Source organism: Myodes glareolus, chromosome 5 (genome assembly GCF_982192425.1).
Source record: "Myodes glareolus chromosome 5, mMyoGla1.1, whole genome shotgun sequence".
In the NCBI taxonomy this organism is placed as follows: domain Eukaryota; kingdom Metazoa; phylum Chordata; class Mammalia; order Rodentia; family Cricetidae; genus Myodes; species Myodes glareolus.
Window position 1 is genome coordinate 109532566 of NC_142030.1, and position 26004 is coordinate 109558569.

The 26004-nt window shown below is 39.2% G+C and overlaps 1 protein-coding gene across 1 annotated transcript in view; it reads left to right on the forward strand.

Annotated features, from left to right (window-relative positions):
- The window catches only part of Cntnap5 (contactin associated protein family member 5), a 908928-nt gene that overhangs the window by 766426 nt on the left and 116498 nt on the right, over window positions 1–26004 (forward strand). The window contains exons 17-18 of the mRNA XM_087906619.1: window positions 6940–7158; window positions 16839–17078. Coding sequence (XP_087762745.1) covers window positions 6940–7158; window positions 16839–17078 — 459 coding nt within the window. The remainder of the gene's footprint in view (window positions 1–6939; window positions 7159–16838; window positions 17079–26004) is intronic.

The following is a 26004-nucleotide window of genomic DNA, read 5'->3' on the forward strand; positions in this document are numbered from 1 at the left end:
AACGTACTTTAGCTGCCCTTTCTGTTGCTTTTGGGTTCCTTACACTAAGTGGGCTCCATTACCTGTCCCCCGCCTTGCCTTGTCTTCTCTTGACCACAACTTACGTGAGCTTGTCCTTGAGCATCCTTCTACCCTTGTGAAGTAGACGATTTCCAATAGTGGGAGAGTGGTGATTGGCCATATCCGAGTGATGTAACTTCATGAGATACCCTTGAAAGCTAAGCAAGCATCTTATTCACAGATATTGGAAATTTGAGAGTTCCCCAACAAAAGACAAGTCCATTTGCAGAAGGGCATGGTGGAGGGGTTTGTGGGTCTCCAGCACATGGGTGAGCGGCTAAGTGTTTCTTATGCAGTTGCAGACTACACGCAGAAAAAGAAAGTGTCTCCATGTAACTTTTCACTTATTGTTCAAGGACACAAGCTACTAATGGGGGAAGATCTTAGGATTTTTGTGTGAAATAAAAGTCCTTCGTACCTAACTTGGTCAGACTCTGAAGAGCAGGCTGAATGCCAACCATTCCGCAGTGTGGACATAATAACCTCAATGTAAAATTTAATAAAAACAAAAAAACAGGCCCTGAAGCCTTTTCATTCATTAAAGCCGAAATCAATGTTATGGTATATTATCACAAGATAATCACCAGTGATTGAGTGTTAATTACAGATCAGTGTCCAATTTGTTTGTGCTTTGTAGCAGTTCACTGTGCCCTTCAGGCTGTACCATTTTTTTAAAATTCAATTTAGCATTAAATTATTTAAAAACACACAAATAAACCCTGTAATGCAATTGTTTGATGTTTACTATTATCATACTCTCAATTATTACTTTTTAAAAGACAAACATTTTGCATTAAATATTTTTAAGTGTATGACCTGAAAATAGAGATGCAGTTCAGTAGTAGAGTGAAGAACTGGCTAGTATATATAAGACCCAAGTTCAATCCCTACAGTAGAAAATAAATGAACACATAAACATAAAATCAATAAACTCTAAGGTCTCATATTTCCTAAATTTATTAAGATTATTGTTCTTGTTACTACTGTTATTAGGGGGAAGAAGCTCTAACAAGATACCAAAATAAGATATCTCTACCCATGGTAACACCAAAGGCCATGTGGATGCCCAGGGTCTAGGCAAAAAACTGTAGCCATGTTCAAGTCTAAGGGCCATGCTGCCACACAGACATACCAATCCGGGTAGTCTGTGCTACCACACAGGGCCATGGTATCTTCCAGACCTGGGCTGCTGCCAAAGGTCATGTCTGGATCTATGGTCCTGCTACAGCTGAAGTCTGTGATGATGACCATTTTCAGTGTTGCCGCAAGAGCTCATAGGAATTATGCATGCTGAGCTGGCTCTGCCCCTCACTGGCCCTGGGATTTTTGGCTCTGCACCTTGCTGGATACTATAGCAGGAGAGTTGGCCCTACCCCCATGGGAGCGCTGTCCCTTCCACGTGGAAGAGATGTCCCCAACTCTCACCAGGTGTTGTTGGAGGCTGTTCATTCGTTTCCAGTTGCCCTGACCTGAAATATTCACACAGAAACTATATTAATTACTATTCTGCTTGACCAATGACTCTAGTGTATTACTAACAAGCTCTTATATATTATATTAACCCATTCCTATTAGTTTATATTTTTCCACGAGGCTCATGTTCTACTGGCAAAGTTTCAGAGAGCTCCAGTGGAGGAATCTGTGTTCTGCGGGCAGCTACATGGCTTCTCCCTGACTCTGCCTACTCTCTCTATATATCTTTTCCAGACTGGACTTATTTTATTAATCCATTGGCTAAAAGCAGTTTCTTTATTAACCAATGATACAGAAGAGAATCCCACATCACCTCCCATTTTCTATATAAATAAAAAGAAAGATTTTAACTTTAACATAGTAAAATTACATATAACAACACTGGTATCAAGCAAAAATTACAGTTACAACATTTATATCTACTTTAGAGCATGAGACTCTTATTCTCAGGGTAAAGGGTTCAGGCTCCACATTGGGCACCAATTTGTTGGCAGAGGCTGCTCTTTCGTTTCCAACTGCCCTGACTCAAAATAATCACACAGAAACTATATTATTTAAATCACTGCTTAGCCAATCAATTAAGCATATCACTAGCTAGCTCTTATAACTTAAATTAACCCATTTCTATTATTTTATATTTTACCATGAGGCTTGCGGCCTACTGGCAAGGTTCCAGCTGGCTCTGATGGAGGTGTCTGTCTCCTGTGGTGACTACATTGCTTCTCACTGACTTGTATCTTCCAGCCTGGCTACATTCTGTTAAGCCATTGTCCAAAAGCAGTTTCTTTATTAACCAATAAAAGCAACACATCTCCAGAAAGACTTCCCATACCAACCATGGACATAGGAGTCCTGGCCCCAATGAGATGGACCTAGGAGAGCAAGCTCTGCATCTCCTTTGAGGGATGCAGTCCCAGTAGCCCAGACCAAGTAGTTCAACTACCAAAGAGACCCACTTCCTGGGCCTTGGGTTTGTCCACCCAAATATCTTCTCCATCTGTGACCTGCTGCAGTGCATGAAGAGACTTGTCCTGTGGAACAATAGCCACAGCATCTTCATGACTTGGGACAAGAGTAAGATATGTGAGAGGGGTTTCGGTGAGAGTCCAGTGACGCTGGTGTGCTAGAGGACTTGAACCAGACCATTGGCTCACTGTGGCTGGGGCTATTTGGTGTACAGTGAGATATACTGCAGCAACCAATGACACAAATGTGAATGAAGAACTCTAGGAAAGACAGAGGAGCGAGGTGCTTTGTTGTTTGTTTTCTGTTGACTTTTTGGAACATTTCTTTTGGAGGGATACTGCAGGAATGAGGGGGTCATGGAGGGATTGGAAGGTGAGTGGGATTTGGCTGGATGATATGTAATTCCCAAAGAATGGATAAAGAATTATGTCACAAAAAGTAGAAAAGGTCTAAAAGTATATTACTGAGATTTAAATCTTAGCTCTTCCAGCCGCTGTGACAACTTGTGCTCAGTTCCTTCACTGATGAAATAGTCCTGTCAAGTGTGTATTGAGGCCCAACTGAATTCAGTGATGGAAAATGCTTAGCAGTATGTCTGGCTTGTGTGATGCACTTAAGAAATGTTAATGTTTCTGCTAATGTTATTTCACTGATTCTTTAACATCCAGACATGGTGTACGTATTATTGTCCTTTGATAGTTACTTGAATAAAGATCGGTGTTATCAAAACATTTAAAAAGACTTTTACAAGGACCCAAGCATAAAAAGAAAAAGCAGACAGCATTAAGTTCCATAGCTATTACACAGAGAAATCCTGTCTCAAAAAAAAAAGCAAACAAACAAAAGAAATAAACCAAACCAAAACAGCAACAAAAAGCAAAATCCAGCTAAAGAGGAAGTGCAGCATTTATTCATTTTGAAGTGTCTAGCCATGGTTTTGTCAGAGCTATATACATATAAGCACAGAACTGGGGGTGGGGTGAGCTTGCAGTAAGTAAGTGAGCTTGCTCAAATCAAGCACAGTGTTAGTGGCCAGGTCTTTGATAAGTAAAAGTCCTCTACAGCACTGTTTCTCAACCTTTCTAATGCTTTGACCCTTTAATGTAGTTCCTCATGCTGTGGTGACTCCAAGCATAAAATTATTTCTTTGCTACTTCAAACCTGTAATTTTACTACTGTTATGAAGTATAATATAAATGTATGATATGTAGGATATCTGATGTGTGACCCCTGTGAAAGGGTCATTCAACCCCCAAAGTGTTATGACCCACAAGTTGAGAGTCACTGCTCTACAGCTTGCAGACGAGCTGGGGAGACAGACAGCCGTCAGATCATATGGTATAGGTAATGCATGGTATAGCCAACCTTCGCACAGACAAGAAACCCAACGTGGTGATAGAATTTGGTAAGCACAGCAGAACATCAAGCCTCCTACAAAGATATGCTGTCTGATGGTAACCTAATATCTATAAGACTGTCAAGAAAAATTTTACCCAAATCTTTAATATTTCTGCCCCATATTCTCATGACTCTTTTCCTGCCTATATCTCTATCTATCTATCTATCTATCTATCTATCTATCTATCTATCTATCTATCTATCTATCTACCTATCTATCTATCTATCTATCTGATCTCTCTCTCTCTCTCTCTCTCTCTCTCTCTGTGTGTGTGTGTGTGTGTGTGTGTGTGTGTGTGAGAGAGAGAGAGAGAGAGAGAGAGAACCAGTCATCTCTCAATAAATGTTTGATTTTGAAATTAAAAGAATTTTAAGATGAAATATTGATCTGAAATAAGAAATAAATCCAAAAAGTGGTGGTGTGTGGCTTTAATCCCAGCAATGGGAAGGCAAAAGCAGGTTTATATCTCTGAATTCAAGGCCAGTCTGGTCAACCAAAGAAGTTCCAGGACAGCCAGGGATACACAGAGAAACACTGTCTCAACAAATAAAAGGAAGAAAGAAAGAAAGTGAGTGATAATAGAGAAAGAAAAAGAGAAAGTTAGAAGGTACGAAGGAAAGAAAAAGAAATGGAGGAAAAAAGAGATGGTTCAGTGGCTAATAGCGCTTGTTCATCTTACAGAGGGCCCATTTTCAGTTCCCAGCACCTATATGGTGATTCCAGCCATCTGTAATGCCAGTTTCAGGGGATCCATCATGTTCTTCTGGCTTCTGTCAACATCAGACTTGCATGTGGTACACAGGCATAGTCAGGTAAAACATACTTATAAAATTAAAAGTATATGTATATATATACACACAACCCAAACAGAAACAGGCTGGGAGAATAATTTAGTTGCCTTAAGCCTGAGTACCTGAGTTTAACCCTCAGAGCACACAGTAAAAAATCTGGTGTGGTGGCATGTGCTATAATCCCACTATTGAGAAAAAGAGACCTGGCTTGTCAACCAGCCTAGCCTCATCAGTATGCTTCAGGGAAATAAGAAACTCTGTTTCAAAAATAAAGTGGATGTCACCTGAGTTATGACATCTAAGGTTGACCTTTGGCGTCCACATGCACCCACAAATATGTGCAACACACACACGCACACACACACACACACACACACACACACACACACACACACCATACACGTGAATGTGCACATACTTGGACATGCACACAACAAAAAAAAAAAAGAAAAGGAGGAGGGAGAGGAGAAAGAGGAAAGAAAGGAGAAAGGGGAAGGATAAAAGAGAAACAAAATGAAATGAAAAAGGAAGATACATAAAATGGTTCAAGGAACTTTTTTAATTCTTTATTGCCTCATCTGTTTATTTTAATCCCATTCTTTCAATGAATGGCTTTGTAAACTAAACAAATTTACCTGCATTGGAAAATCGCATGATACAGAAATAATACAACTGTCACTTATGTGCACCTGGTCTTCTCCAGGGACAGTCAGAATAGTTAATCTAGATTAACATGTTGATATGTTGCCCCAAAAGAATTATTTTGTTTAGAGAGGCTACCATTGTGCACATTTTTATCCTTTTCTAAAGCCCCTGCAAAATTTCACAAAGGGAGAGGCATTAATATTGAGTATCACTAAAAAGGAAAGTAAAAAGGTGCTGGATAGGTATGTATGGTCTGCAATGTCAGGATGCTGGAGCCAAACCTTGTCAAGCAGCAATGGTCACCATGCAGTCTGTGCCAGCACATGCAGGCGGGAATCGGAGTGAGGAATGCTACTGTTCAACTCACTTTCTTCTCAGTGTTTAGGTCAGGGTTACAGCCCAAGGGATAGTGTTACCCACATTGATCTTTTCACCTCAGTGAACTCAATCTAGATATGCCCTCACAATGCTGTCCGGAGGCTGATCTCATAGGTGTCTCTGAAGCCCATTGACAGTTAACCATCAGACTCACAATCCTGACCATTGCTAATACCATCACTATAATTGCCATGCTTATCATCACCACCAAAATCACCATCATCTGAAGTACTATCACCATGCTCGCCAGCATCCCTTCTTCCAGAGTTTATCCCTGCTATCATAGCATCACCAACAGCATCACCACAATCTCCATGATTATTGTTAATACCACCACCAGCATGACCAGTACCATTACTATCCTCAGTGCCACCATCATTTTAATATAATCAGTATTAATATTAATGAATGTCTGCCAGTTGATTTCCATAATATATTATTAAAAAAAGAGGGAGAGATTTCTGTATCCAACATGAAGGGTGGGGTTCTGAGTTACTTAAAGTAGTGCTATTTTCAGAGTTATCCTGCTGGACAAGCAACTGACATAAAATCCATCTTAATATTTTAAAGATTCATCTTTATTTAAGTGTATGTTTCTCTGTGGGTATGTACATATGTGTTCAGGAACCTGTGTATGTCCGGAGAATAATCATATCCCTGATGCTGGAGTTTTAGGCAGACATGGGCTAAACCATCTGAGTGTTGGGGGCTGAGATCTGAGTCTCTGCAAGAGCAGCATATGCTCTTACTTATTGAACTTTATTTTCAGTTTGATTTTTGCATTTTCAGACCTGGAAATATGAGTGTTTGGATCACATACATTGACTAAATATCCTGGCAAGTGGTACTGTTGTTCTAAAGACATGGGTCTCCTCTCTGCAGCTTGGAGATGCTTGTCTAGCCACTTGTGTACAGTAGGACACAGGTAAAACCGGGGTAGACCAAGGAAACCCAGAACCTCAACAGAGATTTAGACAGAAACAAATGCTACAGGTTCCTGCTACCTGTAGTGAAGAACCAGGAACAACTCCAGTAGACAGGGCATAGAACACATGCATTCTTAGTCTTTGGAGTTTGATACTGCTGATGGAGATCCAAGTGCTCCAAGGAGTCCAGAAATGTCCTCTCCACACTGGTGGAGACTGATTATCCCTAAACATCCTGAACATGCTTGTGCCTGCAACACACTGACAATGGTTTTCATCCTTCTTTCTTGTTTGGCTGCAGCTCCTTCTGAGGTCACATTTGCCATTGATGTTGGGAATGGCCCTGTTGAGCTCCTCGTTCAATCCCCTTCTCCTCTGAATGACAACCAATGGCATTACATCCGGGCTGAGAGAAACCTCAAGGAGACCTCCCTGCAATTGGACAATCTTCCTCGGAGTACAAGGGAGACCTCAGAGGAAGGCCATTTCCGACTTCAGCTGAATAGCCAGTTGTTTGTAGGTAGGACACATCATACAGCATACTTTGTACTAAATACCTACAAAATAGTTTTTTGCCCTATCTCAAGAAAACTTTCTTGTATTTTACAACTAGAAAACTAAATATGTTATTATTTTTACTATTTGTTTAATTTTATAAGTTGTTTTATTCTAGCTTCATAGATCATCAAAATAAAGTTTGTGATATTCCTTTACAAAATTAGGAGCTGTCTCAGGCTGTTTTGGTACCATTTCTCCTTGTATGCATTGTGTTCAGACATCTACGGAATTTTTTGTTTTGAGTTATTGTAATATAAATTTACAGCATAGGCATAGAGATTCTAGTCCATCATTCTTCTTAATGATCCCCAACTCCTAATAACTATTGTTAACAGTGTTATCAAAAGGTTTGACTAACCCAGAGAAATTCAGTTTTTAGGAAGTGTGCTGACTGGTTTTATGTCAGTGTGACACCGGCTAGATACTTGAAAGAGGGTCTCTCAATTGAGAAAATATCTCCATATATTTGGTCAGTAGGGAAGTCTGTAGATTGTATTCTTAATCAGTGGTTTCTGTGAGGGGGACCAGCTATTATGCATGATGCCACCATGGGCTGGTTGTCCTGGATTCTATAAGACTTCAGGCTGAGCAAGTCGTGTAAAGCATGCCTCCTGGCAGCCTCTGCATGCCTCTGCTTTAGCTCCTGCCTCCATACCCCTGCCATGTTTAGTTCTTCACATGACGTCCTTTGATGATGGACTGTAATACTGAAGTGTAAGCAAAATAAATCCTTTCCTCTCCAAGTTGCTTTTGGTCAAAACAATAAAACCCTAACTAAGGTAAGGTAGTAGTCATTCCCCAAGTGAGATCAGTATTAGCAATAATATTATCTCTGAATAGGTGGCCACTGACAGTGGTGGGAGTGGATAGATTCAGAAGTCGGGCTGAATTTGCTCCTTCATTTTTCTCTTTCTTCCTCTCTTTTCCCTTCCTCATCTCTCCAATCAATATTCACAGAGAAACTAATTTTATTCAAGCATTCTTGTCTGATAGTGGGTACAGAAATATGAACTGAGAATAGTCACTGCTTTTCAGGGTGTGTGTGTGTGTGTGTGTGTGTGTGTGTGTGTGTGTGTATAAGTGTGAGTATGCATCTTGTGTGTATGTATGTATGCATGTCTGTATGTGTATGACTCTGTGTGTGTGTTTGTGTGTGTTTATGTGTGAGAGAAAGACAGATGCAGATACAGAGAAAGGATGGGAAATATTTTAGATATGATAGTCTAGTACTTATATAAGACCAAGCTTTATAGTGTTTTCTATCAAACATATATATGTGTATATATATATGCATATGTATGTATATGTATAGCTCACCACGAGCCATGAAATTCCATCTTCATTCCCTGTGCATTTTTATTTGCTTCCTTTATATGTGGGCTAATGTAATTTCTAAATCTGAAAATATTACATACTTGTTAAAGGAAAAGCGATATGAGAATTTGAAAACATCAGATTTTCATATTATCACCCACCATACATGTATCTTCATTAACTGGGTTTTATACATCTAGTACAATCTAATATAAAGTAATTTAAAACCTTCTTATAATTATAGGTCTTTTCCTTAATTAATAACCCCTGTAAGTAATATGATTTACTGCTGAAAAAATTTAAATTTATTTTGCTGCTTCAGTTCTACTTAAACATCACATTTTGTTCTTGGAAGAAGTTTGCTACTCATCAAGATTTATATCTTTCTTGGTGAAATCAGTTCAAGTATTCATAAATTATACTCCATGTGAAAGTCTAGTTTATCTTCAGGCAGTATTTTTTAATCTTTCTGTCTGAACCAGAAACTAAAGGTGGAAGACTGGTTTTTTTACGCCGTCATAGCTACCTGACTATCCCAAGAAAAGAGATGAGGTGAACTTTGGGCAACTTAAAAGGGAAGAGAAGAAGCAGTGCCAAGTTCTTTCCACTAGACGTTTAAATGGATCACAAATCAGTGAGTTGTGCAAGCGAGTGACTAGGACTGGATGAGACTTCTTGACAGAGTTATAGCCAAGGGCAGTCTAATGAGCGTGCTCCCTTCAGTTATGCTTCCTTCCAGTGAGTCCCATCTTAGTAACTGCTGTGCTTTTTTTTGAGTTTATCTTCATGAACCCGAAAAGGGGGAAACTGCTGTTAAAGGCCATCTTTGTCTGCTGACTTATGCCTCACTGTTCAGTCTTCAGTGACAGGTATGTTTGCAGATGATATCAGGTCAAAGGCAATTGAAGACCCAACAACTGCAATTTTGTGTAATTCGTTTGTGCAATGAATAAAGGAATGAATGAACGTTTTGCTTACTTATTTCCCTCATTTCCTCTCCAGTTGCTGTGATAAAACGTCCCAATAAAAGCACCAGGGATGAAAGGGCTTGTTCAGTATAGAGTTCCAGGGTAGAATCCATCACTAGAGAAAATAGGGGCAGGAACTCGAAACAGCTCTTCACATCCACAGTCAAGCACAGAGAGAGAGAATGAATACATGCATGGTTACTTTCAGTTTACCTCCTCCTCATTTATATAGTCCAGGACTGAAAACCAAAAGATAGTGCTACCTACCTTTATGTTAGGTCCTAACACATGAATTAACTTAATCAAGATAACCATAGACATGTCCCAAAGCCAGGCTAATCAAGGCAGTCTCATTGAGAATCTTATAACAGGTGATTCTATATTGTATCAAATTAGCAAAACTAGCCAACATAGTTATATTAGCCAAAATGAAGAACTGTGTCATCTATAACTCAAAAATGTGGAGAAATTACATGTTTGTCTTTCAAAGGTAGCAAAAGATGCCGTTATTGGAGTATGAGTCTTGACGGTTTAGGAGGGCATTTTTTAAGTGTCAATATGGATATACCTGTCCAGCTACTTTAGCCACGGGAGAATTTTTAAGTCAGAGTAGAGTGTCCAGCAGCATTTTGATCCCTGGACTTCTGCTGTGATCATGAGTGCTTTCTATGTGCCAATCACAGACTGCATCTTATAAGATAGGATGCGTCTTCTGGCATCCTATAATAATATAATATATTATTATATTATTATTATACTATATTATACTATATTATATTATATATAATGCTATATATAATATATATATGCTATATATAATATAGCATAATATAATAACTGCCCTGGTTATTTCAATGTGACAGCATGAAAAGTGCTCGTCAATGACTCATTGCTTGATGGATTCCCAGAATCAATATTGTAACTCAACACTGTTGTGTCACCATGATAGTAAGGTATATTTGTAACAAGGCCACATTGTCCAGTGCATTGATTTAGTAGAATACAAGAAAATTTATAGAATGTAGCTTTAAGTATGTAATATGTAGCTGAGGCACACTCTCTCCATTGGGACTTTCGTCAGTTTCATTATTTCCACTTTGTGAGGTTTTATGTATGCATACATGTGTGTGGTTTGTATGCATGTTTGCATATGTGTGAGCATATTTGTATGTGATCACACATATAAATGTCGAGGCAAGAGGTTGGTATCAAGAATAAATTACAAACCAAAGAAGCATTTCCACTAAAGTCTAACTTACTGAGAAAATAAGTTTATTGATTCTTTTTTTAATTGATTTTTATTGAGTTCCACATTTTTCACTGTTCCCCTCCCTGCCTCTTCTTTAACCATTTCCCAGGGTCCCCATGCTCTCAATTTACTCAGGAGATCTTGTCCTTTTCACTATCCATGTAGATTAGATTTATGTATGTCTCTCTTAGGGTCCTCATTGTTGTCTAGGTTCTCTGGGATTGTGATTTGTGGGCTGTTCTTCTTTTATTTATGTTTAAAAACCACTTATGAGTGAGTACATGTGGTAATTGTATTTCTGGAGCTGGTTTACCTCACTCACAGTGATGTTTTCTAGCTCCATCCATTTGCCTGCAAAATTTAAGATGTCGTTATTTTCTTTTCTTCTGTGTAGTGCTCCAATGTGTACATGTACCACATTTTCCTTATCCATTTTTCAGTTGAAAAGAATTTAGGTTGTTTCCAGGTTCTGGCTCTGACAAACTATTCTGCTATGAACCTAGTTGAGTACATGTCCTTGCGGCATGATTAAGCATCCTTTGGATATATACCTAAAAGTAGTACTATTGGGTCTTATGGAAGGTCATTTCCTAATTTTCTGATATCAACATGTAGAAGAAAGAAAATAGACCCATATCTATCACCATGCACAAAACTCAAGTCCAAATGGATCAAAGACCTCAATATAAAGCCAGCCACGATGAATATTATAGAAGAGAAAGTGGGAAGTACACTTGAACGCATTGGCTCTGAAGACCACTTTCTAAATACAACCCCAGTGGCACAAATACTGAGAGAAACAATCAATAAATGGGACCTCCAAAAACTGAAAAGCTTCTGTGAAGCAAAGGACATGGTCAACAAGACAAAATGACAGCCTACAGAATGGGAAACAATCTTCACTAAACCCACATTAGACATTAGACAGAGGTTTGATCTCCAAAATAAACAAAGAACTCAAGAAATTGGTCATCAAAAGAACAAATAATCCAATAAAAATGGAGTACTGACCTAAACAGAGAACTCTCAACAGAAGAATCTAAAATGACTGAAGGACACTTCAGGAAATGTTCAATATTCTTAGTTATCAGAGAAATACAAATCAAAACAACTCTGAAATTCCATCTTAAACCTGTAATAATGGCCAAGATCAGAAACACTGATGACAACTTATGCTGAAATTTACTGATTTCTATATGATTACAGATGAGGTTTGCTCACAGAATTTGGGCGGCTCAGGTAGCTGCCTCATTGACAGCTCAGTCTGGCCTGAAAAATAACTCACAAAAGTATCCCTCAAGATGCCAGAACCACTTACAGGAATGTGGGGGAGGGGATGTTAAAACATATATTCCAGCTATTGTTATTACTCATTTAATTGTTCTGGAACATTAACTTAAGATGTGTTGCATTTGTTTATTTTGTGGAATATTTGTTTAATTCTGCAATGATGTTTTGTATTCTTTTATGCTGCATTTTTTTAATCTGTAAAGCTGTGTTATTTTGCCTGCCTAAAACACTTGATTGCTCAAATAAAGAACTGAATGGCCACTAGCTAGACAGTAGAAAGAATAGGCAAGAATGCCAGATAGGGAGAATAAAAAAGAAGAGAAATCTGGACTTAAGCGATTAATAGGATGAATGAAAAAGGAGAAGGAGAAGATGCCTGGTGCCAGTAACTGAAGTACACAGTCAGCTATGGACTTAGAAGGAAAGAAAAGTGTATAGAATAAAGAAAAGTAAAAAAAAAAAAAACTCAGAGGCAAAACATAGTTAAAAAGAAATGAAACAATTTAAGTTAAAATGTTGGCTAAAAAAGCCAAGCTAAAGCTGGGCTTTCATAGTAAGAATAAGTCTCCATGTATTTATTTGGGAGCTGGTAGAAGGCCCCAAAAGAATTAAAAAATAAATAAAACAAAACAAAAAGAGTTATATATAACCTTTGGAAGAGGCTTGTGAATGGTGCAAATTTTATGTATGTCACGGGTCTTTCTTGATGAGCCTCTCTAGGAAGGAGTGTTAAAATTTGGAAAAATGGCTACCAAACAACTGTACATAAGTCAAGATTCAGAAATGCAAAGTGGAAATGTATTAGAATGATGTCTGAAATATGACTATGCAAAGACAGCAAAGTAATTCGACCTGCTCTATATGTGTGGAGTCTTGGAAAGAAGCCAGCAAGAAAGCCAGCACATCATCGTCTGATTTCTCAATGGAAAACATATTTGAATTTTGCAAGTATTTTTTTTCTTTTAAAAATTGGCAACTTTGGAAAGAAAACACGTCTCAACAGATACAGGCACTTGCCAAGCCTGAAAGCCTGAGTTTATTCCTTAGAACCTACATGGTAGAAGGAGAGAACAGACTCTTGCAACATGTCCCTTAAGATGTGTGTACATGTACCTCTGTGTGTGCGTGAACATGAATGTGTATACACGTATTTGTGTTTCTTCTGTGTGCATGTTTGTGCTGGCTCTGTGTGCACATGTGTGTGTATAAATGCTTGTGTTGTATCAGTGAATACATGTACATGTGTGTAGATGTATGTTTGTGTGTGGTCTATGTGTATGTTTATGGGCATTTGTTCTATATGTGTACATGGATGTATGCTCGTGTGTGTGTGTGTGTGTTTGTGTTGGCATATTTTTTTTTAAAATTATTTAACATTTAGCCTAGCATGTTCATTCCTTATAATAAAAAGAATCTGTCCTATAGATGTTTCTCCTTTGAAAAAACAAGATGTAGCCTGACAAAAGCACAAATTTAGCTCATGTGCAGGATAGTTGACCAATGCCTTGTGTCGTCTTGCTCTCTCAGCATCTGGAGGATAGTTGACCAATGCCTTGTGTCGTCTTGCTCTCTCAGCATCTGGAGGATAGTTGACCAATGCCTTGTGTCGTCTTGCTCTCTCAGCATCTGGAAGAGCATGAGCAGCTAGTCTGGTGAAAATCGCACTACGTTTTATATATATCTGCATCAAGAAGTACATTTTTACCAGAAAAATTGTCCCAGTCACCCCTTCTTCATTTATAAGCTTGTTGACTAAGCCACACACACAAGAAAATGTGCAATAGATCTTGTATTCGCCACCTCTTCTCGGAGAAAAATGACACTAAGAAGATAGATGAAGAGTTATTCAAATCCACGAAAGGGAGTGACTACAGAGTTAGAGAAACAGAGCAAGTGTTAGACTCCATAAATCCTCCCCTCTTTATTGTGCATAACCCCCAGAAAAGAAATAGTGAGCCTTCCTTTGTGACTGGCTTGTATGTGCCATTGATTTATCTTGTGGTTAAAAGAGACTTACTCACTGAAATTGAAACAGACAAGACAGTGCAATTGAGGTTTGGCCTCTTGGCCTGCATCCTTATCAGAATTGGAAGCAAACTCAAGGTTTTTCGTTATTTCAGAGTAAGACACTAGTCTTGTGCCATGGGAATGTTCTATTTTATTCTTTGGAGTGAAGTAGTGACTCATGTGTTTCCTGGTCTGATAATCTGGTATCTTAGTTAATTTTCTATTGCAGTGACAGAACACCATGACCAAGAGAATGCTTAGTTTGTGCTCATAGTTACAGCAGGGTAGAGTGCATGACAATCCAGATAGGGAAAATGACAGCAACCAGGAAGGTATGGCACTGAGACAATAGCTGAGAGATTACATCTTGTTATGTAAACATGAGGCAGAGAGAGCTAACTGGGGATAGCATAGACTTTCGAATCCCCAAAACCAGTCTCAAGTGACACATATTCTTCCACAAGGTCCTACCTCCTAATCCTTTCCAAATGGTTCCACCCGCTGGGGAGCAAGTATGCAAACATGATATTGACAAGGCTGTGCTCATTCAAACCACCATACCTGAGATGGAATAAGGAAAGTATATTTCTAACCACCTGCACTGTGATTTTCCAGAGTTCTTCCTGTCTTCATCTCACATCTTACATCACTGTGATTATAGGTATGCATCACATCATCCAGAGTTTTCCTAGGTTCTGAGAACCAAACGCAGGTCTCCATGTTTGTGAGTTTAATGGCTGACCCATCTAACCAACATCAATTTATCATTTTATTTTTCTGGTTTACATTTATATTTCTTATCCAAACTGGCAATTTTTCAATGTCTATCCTATCTTCTTTGACAAGCACACACACAGATCTAGTTACTTTCTAGACCAAATTTAATAGAGTTGTACTATAAAGTGTGGAGAGGAATGAGTCTCAGTTAAGTCATCCTATAAACACAGAACATAGTTGATGTGTATTTTCTACAATCAGTGTTTTCTCCTGTTCCTCCTTCTCTCCTTTTTCCTCATCCCCATCCTCCTCCTTACATCCTCCTGCTCTTCTTTCTATTTATCATTAGTTCATTAGGCAGACTTTAAGGACTTTTATGCGCTGTCCACTCATCTATGATATAACCTTGAGCTCAATGGTAGGATGCTAAATGCCTGTTTTCTATAGCGAGAATGGGCCTCTGACACTTGGGGGTTGTCAGAGTTCTCAGAAACCATACATACATACAGGCAAATGGGATTTAGCTGTATTTTCTACCTTCTTGTCTTTTAGCACACATTTCTCTTATGTCTGGAAAGAGCTGGATTTTTCTGTGTGAAAAAAAAATGAGAAAGTTTAAATCTGCTCAATGCTTGAGGGATGCTATATAACTCTCTCCTGAGAACACCCAGATGTCTATCTGCTGAGAGTCAGATTACTGCCAAAGTCTCAACTTGAGTGGAGAAATCTTATCTGCAAAATAGTATTTTATAGATAAACTGTAAGATCAATAAACAGATAATATATAATGTACCTACTGAGTCTAGGCAGTAGGTGAAGACTCAAGAGAACGGCCCAGAGGACAGCAGTAACTGAACACACACTATACTCTGTGGTCTAGAGTAAACTTTACTATAAAAACGTGGAATGAGAAACATGGAATGAGAGATGGAACAGCTGAAATTTAAGGAATTCAGGGCTCAGTATGGCGAACCAGTGAGTGACATGGTGGTGAATCCCGGTTCCCGTCTTTCCCTCTTCCAGTGTGTGGTCCTGTGCCGCGTAAGCATAAAGGAATATGTTGCAGTTTTGTCTCTTTTGTGCACCTGACACCTCCCTGTGAAATTTGCCAGGAGGCACAATCTGACTGTATTCCTTTTATATCAGATAAAACACACCATAGACTGCATAAAAAAATATCCACATTTTATTTATATGCAGAGGTCATGGTCATGTAAACTTTCATTCTTAAGGATCTAAGAAGAGGTGTGTCTCTCTCTTAGTCTTGCTCTCTGGGCGTGTTTTCCTTTGAAACAGGGTCCCATGTTTCCTAAACTGACCTTGAACACCGTTTATAGTCAAAGATGACCTTGAACTTCTGATCCTCCAGCCTTCACATCTTTAGTGCTGGGATTATTGATGTGCACTGAGTTGCATGCTTTATTCAGTGATACTGGCAATTGAACTGGGGGTTTATGCATGCCAGGCTAGTACTCTACCAACTAGAGTGCAGCCACATCCCTGACTTCAAGATTCTTTAAATTCCTTTCTCTCACCGGGATCTTAAAGAAAAGATCAGCAGCCCTGACAACTCAGTTAAGTGTTAACAAAAGGAAGTTACTTCTACAAAATACAATGTTACAGGTCAACAGAAGGAAGGTGAGATGCAATTATCCTGCAGATGAGCTTCCTTTAGAGAGTAATAGCACCATGACCACAAAAGCCCAACAGGCCTAAAATGACAGTGAGGAGCTCTTAGATTCAATGAGCAAAAAGAAGTCATCTTGATCTTACAGGTTTTCAAGAATCCAGTGATAATTCCCACATCAAATGCCCCAAGCTCCATGCCAAATGCCGTCATTAGCATCCAGTTTTAACTCAAGGCCCTCTAGGTCCATGGCAACAGGGAAGGGGCCGGCCTTTTCTGCAACTACAAAGTAATGAAGAGCTGGATGGTCACTGCAGACTCTCCCATTGTGCCCAAAAAGGGATCCCACAGCAGGAAGTGGTCTGATTTCTGGGAAAGGGGACAGGCAGAGGTTCTGTGATCCTCCAGTCACATCTATAAAATACAGCAAAGACACTTTTCATGTTTTCCTTCTCATTTGTTACCCCTAGGAGGGACATCATCAAGACAGAAGGGGTTTCTTGGATGCATCCGCTCTTTACACTTGAATGGGCAGAAAGTGGACCTGGAAGAGAGGGCAAAGGTCACGTCTGGAGTCAGACCTGGCTGCCCAGGTCACTGCAGCAGCTATGGAAGCAACTGCCACAATGGTGGCAAGTGTGTGGAAAAGCACAGTGGCTACTCTTGTGACTGCACCAGCTCACCGTATGAGGGACCTTTCTGCCGGAAAGGTAAGTTGGGTATGCATGCCACCACTGTGTCCAGTTCAGTGGACACAGTGCACACCATGGCCAGTAATCCCAGCACTCCTGTATGTCCATGTATGTGATACTCTAGACCCACGTGGCAAGGTCAAACCAAGGGGACCAAAGCCTTTGGGAAATCTATACCGAAAAGTTTCTACACTCCAAAAAGCCTTTCTGCTCACACAATAATCTGAATCAGACTAAAACAAACCAAATTAGAAAAAAGCCCAGGTTTAATGGATACAAATGTTCTCAGGTTACCTTCCAGCCCCCCAGAGAGGAGACAGGAAAGGAAGATCAGAAAACCACATATTTGTTCTCTGGGGAGTAATTTAAATACCCTACAGGAATGCTGTTGAGCATCTCTGGGGTGTTGGGGGTCATCATTTGGCAGGCTTTCTTGGGGGCAGACTCTGAACTGAGGCAACTCCCAAGGGATGGAGCTTGGGGTAGAACTTCCACCCTTACATTCCAGACTCTTTGGATATATGGATATCAGGGGCTGGAGTGATGCTTCCACCCAAATATAAACCATTGTTTCTTTGTGTGGCAATGATCAAAGCAATATTCTCCATGCCCTCAAGCAGTGCCCTGGCTTTGTACTCTCAAGTTCTCCCATGTTAAACTCTGCTTAGATCATCAACATAATCATATCCTCTCTCCGAGCATTGGACCTGCATGCTTGCTGGCAGTGCAATTGTGCTTGGTCTGGTTGAAAATGGGCACATCATCCAGACTAAAGAAATAGCCGAAAACTTGAAATGGATCACTTACTAACATTTCTAGATCCAGTACCTCAATTAGAAAATGTATAAAAGGACCACAGAGTTTAGTACAAAATAAGCTATAGAATCACTTGGGCTATCTTTAATTTATTTTGAAAGTATATATGTGAAGAATATAAAAAATTTATTCACTATAGAAAAAAATTATAGTTTTTTTTGCTGTGCACCCAATGTAAACAATGTTAAGAGAACAATATTTAATATTAAAATGAAATATTTTAACTGCTGCAGGGCCCAATTATTCTAGATGACACTTATCTATTCATGAAGACACTCTCTTTTGGTGTGTGTGTGTGTGTGTGTGTGTGTGTGTGTGTGTGTTTCTATGTATGAGGAATGTACATGCCAGTACAGACCAAAAAAAAAATGAATATGTGTTCCTCAGGTGACATCTACCCGGCATTTTGAGGCAGAATCTCTCAGTGGTCCTAGGCTGTCCAGTGGATCAGGCTGACTGGCAAGCAAGCTGTAGGGATCTGCCAGACTCCGTCTCTCCAGCACTGAGCTTGCGCCCAACACTAGTTACTATTTTTAACATGGGTTTTAAGGATAAAACTGTAAGCATTAGAAAAACAGAGCCATCTCTTCAGCCTTTAAATACATTTTCAACTTCTTCCATCAAGCAATCATTTATTTAGTCTAACTTAATCTGGAAATTAAAGAAACAAAAAGCACCCAGTGTTTTCCTTGAAGGATTTTATAACTTAGTTTCTCCTCTCATTCATTCTGTGCTTTTCTTCAACTACTTGGGATTATTTGTTTGTTATTTCTAGGAAACACAATAAATTCCTAGGGAAAAGAAACACAGGTACAAACGTTATGACCAACAGGGTATTAAGTCAAGAATCAGAGCTTGAATAATAAAATAATCTCCAACCAATAGCCCTTTACTGAAGACAAAATTTTAAGTTTTTCTATTATGTTTATTTATTTTGTTGAGGGAATTCATGTGCTACAATGTCCATGTAGTGGTTAGAGGAAAACTTGTGACCACTGATCCTCTCCTTGTACCATGTGGATCCATGGGTCAAATTCAGGTGCCCAGGTGGGGTGAAAAGTGCTTTTACTCACTGAGCCATCTTGCTAGTCCTAAAACTTTTGTAGATAAGGGCTCATAAACTTATAGCAGTTGTAGCAACTTATACATGGCCTGCAAAAGATCAATCTGATCAATATTTCACATGGATTTGGAGGACTCATGAGGCCCTGCCCCTAGCTGACAATTTACTGAAAGTTGATTAGCTGATTATTGAGGAAGAGTTGATTTTCTTTAGGGTTATGACCACTGTTCCTGTGTCCATGCTATCTCAGATGATCTTATATGCATGCCAATAAAGACACCATTAACTATACTCAAAAGGTGATAAATAAATAAATGACATGTAGTTAAGAGAGAATGTATGTGGATGGAAGGGGTTAGAGATGGTGTGGTAAAAATACATTTGATGTGTGTCTTAGTTTGCTTTCTATTGCTATAAAAGTGCCTTGACAAAAAATGACTAGGGAAAGAGAAAGTTTGTTTGGCTTACAAGTCACAGCACAATATCAGGGGAAGGCAAAACAAGAACCCACGGCAAAACTTGGAGGCAGGAAATGAAATAAAATCTATGAAGAAATGCTACTTACTGTCTTACCCCTCTTGGCTTGCTCAGACTGTTGCCTTGCCAAACCCAGGACCACTTGCCTAAAGGTTTCACTGCCCAGAGTGGGCTACACTATCCCATCCCATATTAATTATTAATAAAGAAAATATCCACCCAGACTTATATTGACCTATAGGCCAATCTGATGGAGGCATTTTCTTAATTAAATTTCCCTGCCCTGTGTCAAGTTAACAACATTAACAAGGACAAATGCCCCCCTGTCAACTTGACACATCAATATATTACTATTAAACCATAACCTTTCCTTTCTTGTTTGCCTCTAAGATCTCATATTAATATCAGAATATCAATATCACAATATAAAACATTCCAACTTTTTTTGGGGGGGGGGCATTTTTGAGACAGCGTTTCTCTGTCTAACAGTCCTAGCTCTCCTGGAACTAGCTCTTGTATTCCAATTTTTACAAGTCCCACAGTTTTTTAAAAATTTAAACACTTTTAAAAGTTTAGTCTCATTAAATGTCTGAAGTATCTCTAGCATTTGTTCTAGTCTCTAAAGTATTTGTTCCTCTAAAATAAAAAATATGTAACATATTATTTGAAGAGAGGAAACAGAGCCCAGTTACAACCATGCTAAAGTAAAACTAAATGTAGACAGTGTAGGACGTTCAGTGCCTGGCACCGGTACTCACTCATAATCGGACCTCCTGAGGACCTCGCCAGCTCTACTTTTCTGGTTCTCCTATCTCTAGTGCACGTAGCTCCTCTTCTACAGCCAGGCCAGTTCTACCCCACAACTACTGCTTACCTTGTTTGTTTGCCCCATAGTCCTGGCATCGCTAATATGATAGGGTATCTATCTTCACCAATCATTCCCTTTCGTGACTCTGACATTATCATATGGTACCAAAGTTCCACTTCTCCCTTGACCCTTCTAAAACTGGGGTTCATGCTGTATCTGAAGATATACCTTCATCAATGGCCTCTCATGGTGCCATGCTTCAGCCTCTCTCTACGACAACTTCAATTCTTCAGTTTCACTCCACCAAAACTAGAACCATCTGGAAGATTCCTAGATAATGCCAAGTTTTGTGCTAGCTTGGAATGTAGCTGTGGCCTCTCTGGCCTACAGCTTTGTGTACTAACCCTGATTAAATAGATCCCAGAAAATTTTGCCATAGTGATGCTGGTCTCTTTTTAATTACAGCTGATTCTTTAGCTCCACCTGAGCAGCATCTGTTTCCTCAGCAAATCATACCTTTCACCTTGATAGACTGTTGTGGGAGTTTTCTTGGTCATTTCTGGCTGCTCAACCCCGAAATAATCACAAAGAAAATATGTTATTTGCAATCTTGTTTAACCAGTAGCTTAAACATATTTCTGGCTAACTCATATCTTAAATTAACCCATCTCCATTAATCTGACTATTGCCACAAGGCTGGGGTTTACTGAGTAAAGTTCTAGCATCCATCTCTGGTGGAGCTAAATGGCTTCTCCTGACTCTGCAATCCTTCTCCCAGCATTCAGTTTAGTTTTCCCTGCCTACCTATAATCTGCCTTGCACAGGCCTAAGACAGTTTCTTTATTAACCAATGGTATTCACGGCATACAGAGGGGAATCTCACATTACCTCCCCTTTTCTGTTTAAATAAAAAGAAAGGTTTAAATAGTAACATAGTAAAATTACATATAACAAAACAGGTTTTAAGAAAAAGAATTACAGTTGCAATATTTATATCTACTTTATCTTTTATCATAACTAAGGAAAACTATAATTATATATTCTTTATCTATTCTTCAACTCCATCAAAGACTTCAGAAGAATATAATATTACCCAAGTAGACAGGAAGTTCATTTTAAACATCTTCCAAAACTCTAAAATTGACAGAGATATCTTGCTTCCCAGATAGTCATCTAAAGTTTTCTGTATCATTGGGGCATCCGTCTTCAGCCTACAGGTCCATAGTATTCTGCAGACATTTCCATGGAACAGAAAATTTTAAGATCTGTTTTGCCTTGTAGTGGCAAAGTCTATCAGCTGCTTTCTTTTGTGTTTTGCAGAATGTCTGGCAGATTCTTTTATAAAACAGGAATCTCGAAGGACCTTTAGGCAAATTTAGCAGGCATTTCACTCTGGTCCCTGCATGTCCAGTTCATACAGCAAAACATCAAGTGGTCCAGGAAAGAGAAGTTTCTTGCCCAAATGGCCAACAAACTCCATTAGGAGCTTCTTCAATGCCCACCTTTCTCTTGAAGTAGCCTGGTGTTTCCAGGAGCAGATGTGTCTCACTGTCATGAAAAGTCTTAAGCCCTTAAAGCATTGTAAATGCCATATTCTGAAGGTCTCTGAAAGACTTGAAGAATACATATCTAAATGAAATATTTCTCTATATATCTAGAAAACCTAACATGACTACAAGCTTGACTATTATAGATGACTTTCTGTTAACCTATATTTCATATGTATTAAATTTTTAAATGAGCTACACACCTAATACTATAATCAAGAGCATAAATGCACATATAAGAAAATTGAATTTAAATTTGTATCAGTAGACCATGATCCATACCAATGCAAATTATTCATATCTGACTTTAAATTTGTATCAATAGACCAAGATCCATGCCAATTCAAATTATTCATATCTATATCACATCCCTCTTTAAATGTAAATAAACATTTATAGTAAATATTTGGGAATATGGGTATATTTTTCTCCAAACTGTTTCCTGCTTTTTGTTGGTCAAAGTAATTTTGGGGGATGTTCACGACAACCTTTCAGAGGGTCTTGATCATCAAACTACATTAGTCTGGAAGAAATCCATAGGTTCTCATCTTCATCTTCATCTTCATGTGGAAACAAAAGAAGAACCCCTTTTCCAAAGCAATGTATCCTTAGACCCAATTCTGAAGTTATGAATGATACTTTTAAATATATATATATTTAAATATATATATATATATATATATATATATATATATATATATATATATCACACACACACACACACACACATGCTGGTTCCTTAGCTCCTTCACAGTCAAAAAAATCAAAGAAAATCCAATAATAAACATAATCCACCCTCTCTGTGTATTTCCATCTTTACATGGTTTATTTTTCTTTATTCTTATTAATCTATGACTGTCTGAATTCTGTCTTTTTAAAGACTTTGTTTTTTTAAATTTACTTATTTCTATAACAATAATTTTTCTCTACCAAGCCTATGCACATTTGTCCAACATTGTGACCCATTTAGAGAATTTTTTTTTAATCTGAATTTGTCTTTATTGCGTATCTGTAATCCTCTTCTGGTCAGAAGGGCTTCTTTAAAAGCTAAGTGACATTACTATGACTAAGGCTGCTTTACCTTTTGGCTCTGCCCAGTTCAGCATGTAGGAGGAGGTCCATCTGAGAGCCATTTTCTCCACCCCAGATTCAGGATCGGGTCGCAGCAGGTCTGTGTTGCATTAAGCACATTGTAGCACTCAGCTCACAAATCTCATTTAAATGTTCCATAGACAGACCTCCATAAAGAGTCAGAGTTCATGCTAGAAGCACAGCCCAGGAAGTCATTTCAAAAGTGTGGCTTTTTTTCTCCTACTGCTAAATCAGGAAGACCTCTCTTAGAAGAGCCGCAACATACCACCAGCAAGCAAAATCCATTAGGGAAAAAATATGAGGCTATACTTTGTTTTTAAGTGTCTAGAATTCTTTTCCAAGCTCTTTCAGATTTTATGAGGATTTAGCTAACACACGTTGGACTGTCAGTTTGTAGTATCAAGACTGTAAATAAAAATACCACAAAACAATCCTGATAAAGTCTATTTCCCCCTGAAACTTAACAAACTAGACTTCCATCATCTTCTTTGCTCTTAATATTATGTTTCAAATTTTTACAGAATACCCCAGTAGACTCTGAGCACACAGTGTCAAAAAGAAAACAGCCCAAAGTGCCAAATACATTCCACAGTCCTCCCTAAAGTAGTACATTCATGTCTATCCAGCATCATATCATGAACATGCTTCCAACTTCTGTTTTAGTTTTCTCTCTTCTGTTATGATAACTGTTATGACCAAAATAACTTGGGATGGAGAGGATTTATCTGGCTTACAGGTCATAGTCCGTCATCAGGAGACAAAGCTGTAACCCAGGGTAGGAACCTAGAGACATGAACTAAAGCAGAGCCCAAGAGGGACATTGTGTACTGGCTTGCTCCCCATGACTTGCTCAGTCTGCTTCCTTGGATAATCCTGGAGCACTTGCCCAGCAGTATCACTGTCCAGAGTAGACTTGGATATCCTACGTCAATCATTAATTAAGAAAATGACCTCTACATACTTCTCTGTACAGGCCAATCTGATGGGGAAATTTTCTCAGTTTTGAGTTCCCTCTTCCTTGTTTACCCTGACTTGTGTCAAGGTAACAAAAACCTAACAAGGACAACATGCCGAGGAGTTCTTAGACAGAAAGAGAGGGGAGGGAGAGTCAGAACTGCCCAACTCTCTCTGGGGCTGAGTGGGATGGTGAGTGTCGAACAACCCAGACATTCCCCCACCTTGGCAACCAGGGAGAAACACACCCACTGAGTTGGGAGTGTGTCAAAGCAGAATCTCATTTAATGGCATCAAGCAGGGACATGTATAGAGTTGTAATGAGTGTAAAGCAGCTTGAGATGGGTTGAGGCAGAGTAAGGAACAAGGGCCAATAATATTCTGCCATGCTAGAGGTGGTTGGATTGAGGCGGGTCTAGGTTGGGTAGCCAGATACAGGTCTTCAAACTCTAGTTAGGCTCAGGAAGTTACACTAGGCCTCACACCAACTCAAGTTAGGCTCAGGAACTTATACTGGGTCTCACACCCAGGCCTCATGAGGCCCAACATCTCTCTTTTTTGTTTTTGTCATGACAGTGGAAGACATGGTCCTTGTTTTAGTTCATCTCCAACATGGAGATCTTACCCGTCACTGAATACTATGTATCCCGTTTGTGAAGAAGTCATTGAGTACCATATACCTCATTTATGAAAAACCCACTTTATGACCTGTCTTAAGTTGTCCCAGCCTGACTGAGATCTTACCCATCACTGGTCAAGTGGAGAATGGAGGATAGGTATTTATATGAGGATTACCATACATGCAGTCATATGAGGGGCCCAGACTCCTGAGTGGCCAGCCTATGATAGTACACTTTGAGCCAATGTAATTCAACTGCCTCCAATATTTAGTTTATAAATTGTGTGATCTTATTAAACACACAAGGCCCAACAGTAAGAAGGTTAATAAGGAAAAGGAAGGGTCCGAACAGGGGAAAGAAGTGGTGGTAAGAATCCATGAAAACCCACCCACAACTCCCTGTTCATGGATTCTTACCACCGCTTGTTATCAAGGAAAAGAAAGTTGTCCAAGGAAAAGTTGTCAAGGAAAAGAAAGGGTCCAAGCAGGGTAAAAATACATAACCTCATCCACAGGGCTTATGTCCCAAAAGTCTCAACAGCTCTTCTCTAGATTTCATCAGGCTAAGTGACCGCATCCACATCTTCAATTGTTTCTGGAGGAAAAAGCAGAAAAGCACTCCTCAGGGGTTGGTCACTCCCTGGAAACATCATTATCATTATTCTCTTGTTGGAGTAAATATTTAAGATCTCTAGCCAGCACCCAGAAGGGCCTCTTTTCATTTTGAGGAAAGGCACAACCAAACCCTCTTCCTGCAGTGAGGAGTGGGTCTGGTCTTCTCCAGGTCCCAGTCAAGGGGTCCCTCCAATTAACCCAGATAGAACTATAGGTAACTGATGAAGACCAATGTTTTTGGAAAGGAGACAGATATTTATCTTCTCTAGAAAAATTTAGAATATTTAGGTTCAATAATGCCTTCCTCAATTGATCATGTAGGAGTAGGGACTCCTATTTTTGATTTTCTAGTTGCGATTTGAGTGTTTGATTGTACCTTTCCATGAAGGCCTGTCCCCTTGGATTATATGGAATGTTAGTGGAATGAAAAAATTTTCATGTTTGAAAAAAAGTCTACAAAGGCCTTACCAATAAAGCATGGGGGCATTGCCTGTTTTAATTTGGCTAGGTAGCCAAGGATGGCAAAACATTGTAGCATATAGCTAATAGCATGTTTGAGTTTCTCTCTGGCATGTGACAAAGCCCAACAGGCTCGGGAGAAGGCATTCACTGAAAGAAAAATGTATTTAAGCTTCTTGAATGGATAATAATATGTAACATCAATCTGCAAGAGATGGTTAGGGTAAAGCTTCCGGGGATTGCTTCCCACATTTTAGAGGGGAGGAACCTGGAGAAAAGGCTTACAGGACTTACAAGTCTAAACAATTTTTTTCCAAGTTCAACTGGTACTTGTGGGACCTATCTATGTTTTACGCCCCTCTAGTTAGCATGGGTCAAAAGGTGGAAATATGTGGCTTCCAAAGCAGTATTGCAATGAGGCATGGAAGAGAAGTGATTAGCCAGCTGATTTCCCCTGGAGAGAAATCCAGGTAAGTTTTGGTGACCTCTAAGAC